Source organism: Aplysia californica, unplaced genomic scaffold (assembly GCF_000002075.1).
Source record: "Aplysia californica isolate F4 #8 unplaced genomic scaffold, AplCal3.0 scaffold00074, whole genome shotgun sequence".
NCBI lineage: Eukaryota > Metazoa > Mollusca > Gastropoda > Aplysiida > Aplysiidae > Aplysia > Aplysia californica.
In genome coordinates, this window is record NW_004797344.1 from 1,229,177 (window position 1) to 1,239,239 (window position 10,063).

Below are 10,063 nucleotides of genomic sequence, written 5' to 3' on the forward strand. Positions count from 1 at the left end.
TTAAGTTTCTTGCTGGTGGAATGTGGGAGGGGTCTTAGGGACTTGATGAATGAGGCTTATTTTAGACAGAAAGAAGAGGAAAGTTTATGCCTTAGTTTTGATGAAAACACGAGTGATGGTTTGACAGTGGGTTTTCAGAAGTAGATTTACTCGTGTGTACATAGCTAGCCTGACTAGGAAATGGCTTTTGCGTTGGCATGGAGGGAATCTGGGATGAGCCATTCATCCATTCGATGACAGAGGGAAATGGAACATTAGCTCATGAGTAGGGGGATATAGCAGTACTGGTTGAGTAAGCTGCGTAGAAGACATTATGATGGGTGTTTGAGGAGAAGCGTTTGACTGTGATTGAAAGCATGTTTTTTTCTGGTTTCAGTGCGTCCCAAGACACCAACCCTGAGCAGAGCTCCTACAGATGCTACCATTGAGAGCGGCACATCTGTGACGTTGACATGTGCAACACTGAGCAGTGGAGTTGTGACCTACACATTTTCACAGGGCAGCACCCAGGTTCAAAGCGGCTCCAGCGCCACATACGATTTGGCAAGTGCTGCCACCTCAGACACTGGGTCTTACACGTGTATTGCCAGCATCAGTTCAGTGGACTCCGTTGCCAGCAACACAGAGACCATGACAGTTGTCGGTGAGTATGATGTCAAGTTCTAGGAGGGCAGGGAATAAGGAAGAGAGATGAGACTGAGAGAGGAGTATTTTGTCCCTTTGTGACACGGTTGACAGAAAAGAAGGATGGAAGAGGAACCTCCATTTGATGTTGTCTGCTGTAGGTTTACGTGCTGGTGAGAAGCAGCGTGGTTGAGCATACTCTTCTGTTTGTTTCCTCAGATAAACCAACGACGCCCACTTTGGCTACCGACAATAGTGACCCAACGGATGGCGATGCCATAACACTGACGTGTACAGCCACAGAGGCCGCGGTAAACAACTATGAGTTCAAACTGGGCTCAACGTCACTGGCTTCTGGAAGTAGCAGCACATATTCCATAAGCGCTGCAACTATCGGCGCAGATGATGGCAGCTACACCTGTATTGTGTCCATCGACACCGTGGCCTCAGATGCCAGTACTGCCGTGGTCGTTGCGCGTGAGTAGAGCAGTATTATATTTGGACTGTGAGTGTGTCTGTGTCTGTATCGAATACAAAAGTGGGCACGCCGGGGAAAATGTGTGTTGTGTTTACGCGTGACGTTGATTATGGACAAATTGTTTTCTTCCGTTTTCACATTTCTGTTTGTTAAGTTTAAGTTTCTTGCTGGTGGAATGTGGGAGGGGTCTTAGGGACTTGATGAATGAGGCTTATTTTAGACAGAAAGAAGAGGAAAGTTTATGCCTTAGTTTTGATGAAAACACGAGTGATGGTTTGACAGTGGGTTTTCAGAAGTAGATTTACTCGTGTGTACATAGCTAGCCTGACTAGGAAATGGCTTTTGCGTTGGCATGGAGGGAATCTGGGATGAGCCATTCATCCATTCGATGACAGAGGGAAATGGAACATTAGCTCATGAGTAGGGGGATATAGCAGTACTGGTTGAGTAAGCTGCGTAGAAGACATTATGATGGGTGTTTGAGGAGAAGCGTTTGACTGTGATTGAAAGCATGTTTTTTTCTGGTTTCAGTGCGTCCCAAGACACCAACCCTGAGCAGAGCTCCTACAGATGCTACCATTGAGAGCGGCACATCTGTGACGTTGACATGTGCAACACTGAGCAGTGGAGTTGTGACCTACACATTTTCACAGGGCAGCACCCAGGTTCAAAGCGGCTCCAGCGCCACATATGATTTGGCAAGTGCTGCCACCTCAGACACTGGGTCTTACACGTGTATTGCCAGCATCAGTTCAGTGGACTCCGTTGCCAGCAACACAGAGACCATGACAGTTGTCGGTGAGTATGATGTCAAGTTCTAGGAGGGTAGGGAATAAGGAAGAGAGATGAGACTGAGAGAGGAGTATTTTGTCCCTTTGTGACACGGTTGACAGAAAAGAAGGATGGAAGAGGAACCTCCATGTGATGTTGTCTGCTGTAGGTTTACGTGCTGGTGAGAAGCAGCGTGGTTGAGCATACTCTTCTGTTTGTTTCCTCAGATAAACCAACGACGCCCACTTTGGCTACCGACAATAGTGACCCAACGGATGGCGATGCCATAACACTGACGTGTACAGCCACAGAGGCCGCGGTAAACAACTATGAGTTCAAACTGGGCTCAACGTCACTGGCTTCTGGAAGTAGCAGCACATATTCCATAAGCACTGCAACTATCGGCGCAGATGATGGCAGCTACACCTGTATTGTGTCCATCGACACCGTGGCCTCAGATGCCAGTAGCGCCGTGGTCGTTGCGCGTGAGTAGAGCAGTATTATATTTGGACTGTGAGTGTGTCTGTGTCTGTATCGAATACAAAAGTGGGCACGCCGGGGAAAATGTGTGTTGTGTTTACGCGTGACGTTGATTTTTGACAAATTGTTTTCTTCCGTTTTCACATTTCTGTTTGTTAAGTTTAAGTTTCTTGCTGGTGGAATGTGGGAGGGGTCTTAGGGACTTAATGAATTAGGCTTTTCTTTTAGACAGAAAAAAGAGGAAAGTTTATGCCTTAGTTTTGATGAAAGCACGAGTGATGGTTTGACAGTGGGTTTTCAGAAGTAGATTTACTCGTGTGTACATAGCTAGCCTGACTAGGAAATGGCTTTTGCGTTGGCATGGAGGGAATCTGGGATGAGCCATTCATCCATTCGATGACAGAGGGAAATGGAACATTAGCTCATGAGTAGGGGGATATAGCAGTACTGGTTGAGTAAGCTGCGTAGAAGACATTGTGATGGGTGTTTGAGGAGAAGCGTTTGACTGTGATTGAAAGCATGTTTTTTTCTGGTTTCAGTGCGTCCCAAGACACCAACCCTGAGCAGAGCTCCTACAGATGCTACCATTGAGAGCGGCACATCTGTGACGTTGACATGTGCAACACTGAGCAGTGGAGTTGTGACCTACACATTTTCACAGGGCAGCACCCAGGTTCAAAGCGGCTCCAGCGCCACATACGATTTGGCAAGTGCTGCCACCTCAGACACTGGGTCTTACACGTGTATTGCCAGCATCAGTTCAGTGGACTCCGTTGCCAGCAACACAGAGACCATGACAGTTGTCGGTGAGTATGATGTCAAGTTCTAGGAAAGTAGGGAATAGTGAGTAGAGAAGAGAGAAATAAAATTTGCCCAACGTAGGAAAAGTTTTGGTTTCCTCAAATTCATAATTTTGACGAAATTCTGGTTTCATCACAATGCCTCACATTTATGTTTTAGTGCGTAATATTTAATAGCTCGTCCGCCAATGTGTGACGATAACTATTACACCTGCAGAGGATAATATTTCTGTGGGGAAATAGACAAATTCGAAGAATTAAAGGTTACAGATGTCTTGTGGCTTCTGCCATGGCCGATGTGACCACTTCTGGCAGAGAAATCAGTAGCTGCAGGTGTTACGAAATGGGTGTGTTTACTTCACAGCCAAATGCTCTCCTTCTTCCTTGCTCCTGACAGGATGGCAATTTCATAATGAAACATACCAGTGCGAAATGTTGGATATTATATTGACACATTTTGTCCATTCTATATGTACATGATGTTTTTTCCAGGTATTTCAACACCAAAAAAATCATTACTCAGCGCACTCCAAGCAGTATGTCAGTCTTCTGTCTAGACCAACCTTTTCTATGAATGCCCCAGGTTGTTAGCAGATTTCAGTAATCTGATCTTGTTAAACTGCATTATGTTTATAACATTGTATACGGATGACCAAGAAACTAGCACAGGTCTATATCTGTCTTAAGTGGTTTCATTCTTTTTTTTTTAAAGCAAATTTACTGGCAAATTAGGTGGGGAAACCAGGTATCCTGTGTCAAGGGCAAGTACTTTTTTTCTGGGTATGAAGAGGTTTTCGATTCGAAAATTAGAATAAAGTAAACAACCATCAGCCCTTACGGTAGTCGGCTTTCTGGCTGTGCAATATTAAAACACTAAGAGTTTATTGGACGACATTGATAGCAGTACTTCTACTACTTTTCAAAGCCCACATTAAATGTAATAATAATAGATTACATTTATATAGCGCAGATCTCGGCTTAACGGCAAGCTCTATGCACTTTACAATCTATTATACTATTAACCCAGGAGGCCTGAGAGCATTCTGAAACAAATTCAACTTCCTGGGAAGCATACAGTGCAAACTGCCATTTATGGGTGCTAAAACACTAACATTCTAACAAGATCTTTCACTTTCAGTAATACCAGACCACTTACCCTGCAACACTTCAATGATATTTTAAAGTATCGTATTTCTTTTTTGTCGGACAGCCGTTATCAGCAAGCCGTACATTACGAGAAGCCTGGCTGTTGTGGGTGAAGGTGATGACGTCACACTGACCTGCAACACAGACTCCTCGCCCGTCTCTGCCTTCACGTACTCGTGGGTAAAAGACGCAGGTAGCCCACTCTCTGAGACTGGCAGGGACTTAACGATCACTGGAGCATCTCAGGGCACAGATGGGGGCAGCTACACCTGTACCATTTCTGAGACTTTTTCGTCCGACACCAGTAATGGATACACTTTAACAATCTACGGTAGGTGAAATTGTGAAGTCAGTTGTATCTTGTCCTGTTCTTTTCTTTTGCCTTCATGTATATTTTTGTGCCGTACTTTTTATGGGAACACATTCGGTCATAGCTCCAGAGTTATTCGTGCATCTAGAGTAGGATTATGCCATATGTGATGTCGATACGTCATGTATGTTTCTTTCTCATATGCACATGTATGACAAGGGAAACCGGACTAATACAATATGTAACTCTCAATAATCTAGAAAATGTGTACCACTGTCCAACAGGAAATTATAGCTAATGGTATATGCATCATTGGCTGCTCCCCTCTCACTCCTAACCTATCCTCATTATGCATAAATACAGATGTCAAACTGTTAAATCCTTTAGGCATGAAAAGACGTAGACCTTCGGGCACTGCAGCCGTCTGCTCACCTCCCCTCAAATGTGAAAAAAGTATACACGAACTTTTAATGTTTGAGTCTCTAGATCTAGATCTAGATTCTAGTGCATTTGTTTTTCGTTTAATCATAATCCCTGCCTTTCCCCCATCATCAGCCCACTCCTATACCCACCTCTGTCAGCCGTCTTATGTTTCTGAAACACCTTTTATGAAATATTTTTTTGCCTCGTAGAAGGTTCAGCTGGCCCAAGAGATAAGGAATCCTCAATACGCTTTGTGTCCATCCTGAAGATTCTCGAAATATTCGCGAAAGATTAGTCTCTAAACATGATAATCTAACAGTGAATGCGAATGTGAGTGAAGCTGAAACTCTATCCGACAAGTTCACTTCCTCACAGCCCACAGCAATACACGGGATGCCACATAAATTGATTCTGTTAATGCACCACACGGTTTCCTGACTTATAACTTTCCTTTCAGTAGTATTTGCATTTGACTTAATAATTACTAAGGGTATAAATCAGTCTACAACTGCCCTGTGGGCTCATCGTATATCGGTGCACGAATTCTTGAACTCCTGTCTCTTAATAGAGAATGTTATTGTACTTTAAGGCTGACAACTTTCCCCACAGCCGTGCCTGAGAAGCCTATCATCACCGTGACCCCAGGGTCAATCAGTGCCAACGACCACGTGACCTTGATCTGTTCGTCCAGCTCTTTCTCCACTCTCAGCCTCACCTACGAGTGGTTTCAGGACAATGACCCCCGCTCCGAGACAGACAGGGTGTTGACTTTGCCTGCCTTCACTCCGGCCACTGACAGTGGTATCTACACGTGTGCAGCCATCCATTCTGGGGTCAAATCTGCATACAGTGACGCGAGGGTGGTAGCGCTGAGTGGTAAGCAAAAAAAACCCAACAATTGATTTTCGAGCATAAGAGAACAGTAACCTCTAACGTTTTTTCGACAGCAGACAATAATATCTCAAAATGAGACTTAGCTTTCTAGACGTGGATCCAAAATTATAACCAAGATCGATAATACGGAGTAAAAATAAAATCATTATTAAGTCTTGGTGTAAATATATGACTATGATTTACTGCATGTTATTATTTGTTTACTTATTTTGTTTAAACGTGTAATTATATGCGTATACACTATCAGTGAATGCCCGTGACTTTAGTAATGTAGAAATGTGTCGGCATTACATGCCGTTTTCTCGTACCTCTTTTATTTAACAGCTTTGGTTTTTGTCTCATTTATTGAGGTTTGTACCAGTCTGCAGTATTCATAGAGAACCGTCTACATGTTTTAGCGATATGCTACTGTGTATATGGAATGACCGGCATAACAAATGCCCAGTATTACGCAACTATTTGATCATAATACACTTTACTTGACGTGTCCCATTTTAAGATATTACGGCACCATTTCTCTTACAAAATTTAATTAAAGAATGCCACTAATCCGTTTATAAATGTTGATCAGGTTTTTAGAAATATTTGTTTCTGTTCCCTACAAAGATCAATGCCAATTCATACCTCACAACTTTTTAAAGTACCATAATTTATTGAAAAGAAATTACAGTCAAATTGAAAAACACTCCAATCAGCTATCCATTTCCACCCCCGCCTTGAAAAAAGAAAAACAACTACAACAATACAAAAAGACCTTTTTCAAAAGCACCAGTTCATTTTAATGTATTCTTCAAGTACTGTGCACGAGAAGAATTTCAACATCTAAAAAAACTTTATATAGACCTACATATATAATTATGTCATTTAACTGTTAATAGATCTAGTACGCATTGGTACCCTGAACAAAGTATCTCGTCTTTGAACTTGCAACAGGAGCACCTGCACAGCCCAGCCTGACAGTGGCCCCCAGTAGTTTCGCAATTGGCGACTCTGTCACTCTGGAATGCTCCACCACCACCAGCGCCATCACTACGTTTTCTTACTCCAAAAACGGGGGGACTGTGAGTGGAGAATCAGCCAGCACTCTCGTTATATCTTCTTTTGCCTCGACCGACACCGGAGGGTACTCCTGTAAAGCTATCTCTGGCTCAGGTGAAGAGTCTGTGGCTAGTGTCGAGGTGCAAGTCGCCCCATCAGGTGAGACTCCCTCCCCCCAAAATCATGCATTATTTTTTAAGAGCCTGAACTTACAATAAGTATAATGAAAATTGCGTGTACTTTTAGAATTTAGTTGTTCACGTGTCAGTTCCTGATGTTTGGAAAATGAGGTATGTCTTACGAATTTGGAGCCGCATTCATACGAAATCGCTTTCCTTATTGTTCTTTATTATAAGTCGGTGACGCAGTGGCTAAGCCGTAAGATCATGGGTTCGAATCCCGTCAGGGGCCCGACGTTGTGTTCCTGGAAAAGGCACTTAACACAAATTTTCCTCACTTAACCCTGAAGGGAATGTGTATCTGGATACTGATTAAGAAAGTTCTTGTCAGTTTGTTAGTATTTGAACATTTGGTCAGCTGCTTGCGCTGTGTGCTTCCCGGAAAGCCACGAATGTTCCTGTGTGTTCTGGGGTCTACTGGGATAACAATATAGCTGTAAACACAATAGAGGTTACTGTCGTGCAGGGATAGTATGCGCTATACCAATTATACTATTTTATTATTATAAATTCAAATGAAATAGCTGGGTGCACTGTCTACCAATGTCTTCAAAGTCTTTTTTGGAAATTATGTCAGGCTTTATCTTTGACTATTCGAAAATTCCCACTCTAGGTGCGTCACTAGAAATCGAAAGTGTTGCCGTGTGTCTAGTACCACTCACACGTGTATCTCCTTCCTCGCGTTCAATCTCACTGTCCATGGAATCACTTTCTTCTTTGGAATATATATTTTTTAAAAAGAATTTCTGAGGCCGTTTGTTTATTCATAACATTAGCAGATGGCCAAATAAGTGGATAAGCCGTTTTGAATAAAGACAGAAGTTGAGAATGAACTTACGGAGACGACAACAACAAACTCCATCGTTTTTAGCTCTCGCAAACTTTGTTGACCTACTTTGCTTTATCTCACAGGATATACATTATGGAACTTACTCTTCTGCGTTGAAACTGCAAGCTGGTGAGCGAATAAGTGGAGGGATAAATCCAAGATAACGGCCCAAACTGTCGAATTGATTTATTCCCGAACAAATCGAGAATGACACAACTTGGTCATTCTTTGTATCTCTTCATAGTTATATCTCCCTTCAGACAAAACGGACTAACAAGCTAGAACCCCACTTTTTCACTTGTAAAATTGGACGTTGCTATAAAGCTGAAGATCGGAGTATGTGATGTAGCGGTTCGGCACTTCATCGTTGCTCACAGAACGCCTAGGTACGATTCCAATGTGGAGAGAATTATTTCCGATTGTCTCGGTTTTTCTCCAGGGACGATGTAGACTCTATCCCTCTCAGTTTGAGTTGGTCCTGACAGGCAGGGACGAAGTCGACTCCTTAATCATGTAAATTGTGTTGATGTCCGTCGACGTTTAAGACCTACGCAATGAGGCATAATATTATAACCACCTACATTAAGAAAGAATAGAGTTGAAAGTTGTTGGTACATGTATCATGTATAGATCTAGTGCGGTTTTAAGAGCAGACGTGCGTTACAAGTACAGAGCTACGACTCCCTAAAGAAGTTCTACACTAATCTTATCTGGCAGAGACGTTAAGTGTAGATCTACTGAATGAGCAGAAGAAAAAAATATAACTTACTCCCTGTGGTAATTTTCATTTGCACAGGGACACCAGACAAACCTGTGGTCACAGTGAGCTCAGAGACGTTCATGGACGGCACTGATGTGACCTTGACCTGCACAAGTACTTCCACGGGAACCAAGAGCTACCAATGGTAAAACACTGTATTTAGAATTAACCTACCTTAGAATTTAAAGTTCTATCTGCTCGGTACCTAATTTTGAGAAATTTGACGTAAAATAATATTTTGAGTTTCACAACATGTCAAGTTTTTTCGAATGCCATTATTTGAATATCTTGAGAAGGACTCCGAAAAATCTTACGATTTTGATAGAGCAAATAGAACACTCGGGTTGTGACCTCATGGTCTTAGTAACTCAAAACGGCCAAACATGTCAGATACCATTTTGTAATTCTAAGGCAACGAAGTTTGAATAATGAACAACTTTGCTGTTTCCCAAAGGGATTCATCCATAGTTTTTTTGCAATCAAAAGTACACTCTCTTATGGATAATCTCGGCTGGTAGTCTCAAGGCAATGTACCAGTGGCCTAAATGTAATGTTATCATAGCACGTCCGCCAATGTCTCATATTGACCAGTGTGTCTGCTGAGGAGAATCTTAAATTTTCTTTAGAGAAATAGAAGCAATAAGGATTAAAATGACTTGTGGCTTTTGTTATGGCTTGTGAGACTAAGTCTGGGAGAAAGAGGTTGGCCACATTTTGAGCAAACGTTTTAATTTAACCTTAGTATTGTAGCATGAGCCTATGTCTGTTTCTTTAATTATTATAATTATTTTGACAATTTGGCAGCTAGAAAAGACAGTACATTAACGTCTTTATTATGACCTTATTTCTTGGCACCCTTTTGTTTTCCAATGCTCTAGAGGGAAATCTGACAGTTCTATTGCTTTATTGACGAAAAAAGCAATCAAGCTAAAACGCCACTTTTTTAAAGTTCGCCAACAAAACGAATTCTGTCAACGAATTTTTTTTTAAGGCTTTATTGTTAGAACGCCTGGTTTATTGAAAAGCTGACAGAACGCCTTTTGTACTATTTGTTTATTCTCAAAGAAAAAAAACAATGATGAAATGAATTTCTGAGGAGCACAGGGATGACATTCTCGCCAGGATGCGAGAGTAACAGTTGATGTTATGTGCAAAATCGTTCAGATACAAGAAAACCAAAAATCGTTGAAGCCGCTGTGAATAAAATAAAGGTGTTTTGTCCACGACAGCGTCAAACATAAACACTATTAACGTACTATACCAGGCCCACGGGCCGCATACCACCCTGTGCGAGATGACAGCGGAACAGCATTTCAAAGCCATGTGCTCGT

The 10,063-nt window shown here is 42.2% G+C and overlaps 1 protein-coding gene across 1 annotated transcript; it reads left to right on the forward strand.

Moving 5' to 3' along the window:
- Positions 1-3,423: 3,423 nt before the first annotated feature.
- LOC106011229 (sialoadhesin) lies at positions 3,424-8,933 on the forward strand. The gene is made up of 5 exons (XM_035968672.1): positions 3,424-3,476; positions 4,338-4,630; positions 5,642-5,908; positions 6,860-7,123; positions 8,769-8,933. The coding sequence occupies exons 1-5, from the start codon at positions 3,424-3,426 to the stop codon at positions 8,879-8,881; spliced, it is 990 nt and encodes a 329-aa protein (XP_035824565.1). The 3' UTR covers positions 8,882-8,933.
- The last annotated feature ends 1,130 nt before the right edge of the window (positions 8,934-10,063 follow it).

Excerpts from the sequence above, each read along its gene's own strand:
- LOC106011229 (XM_035968672.1), top strand. The coding sequence starts at position 3,424 with ATGTCTTGTGGCTTCTGCCATGGCCGATGTGACCACTTCTGGCAGAGA. Across the intron at positions 3,477-4,337 it reads CACTTCTGGCAGAGAAATCA|TATCGTATTTCTTTTTTGTC; the intron begins GTAGCTGCAGGT and ends GATATTTTAAAG. Across the intron at positions 4,631-5,641 it reads ATACACTTTAACAATCTACG|CCGTGCCTGAGAAGCCTATC; the intron begins GTAGGTGAAATT and ends CTTTCCCCACAG.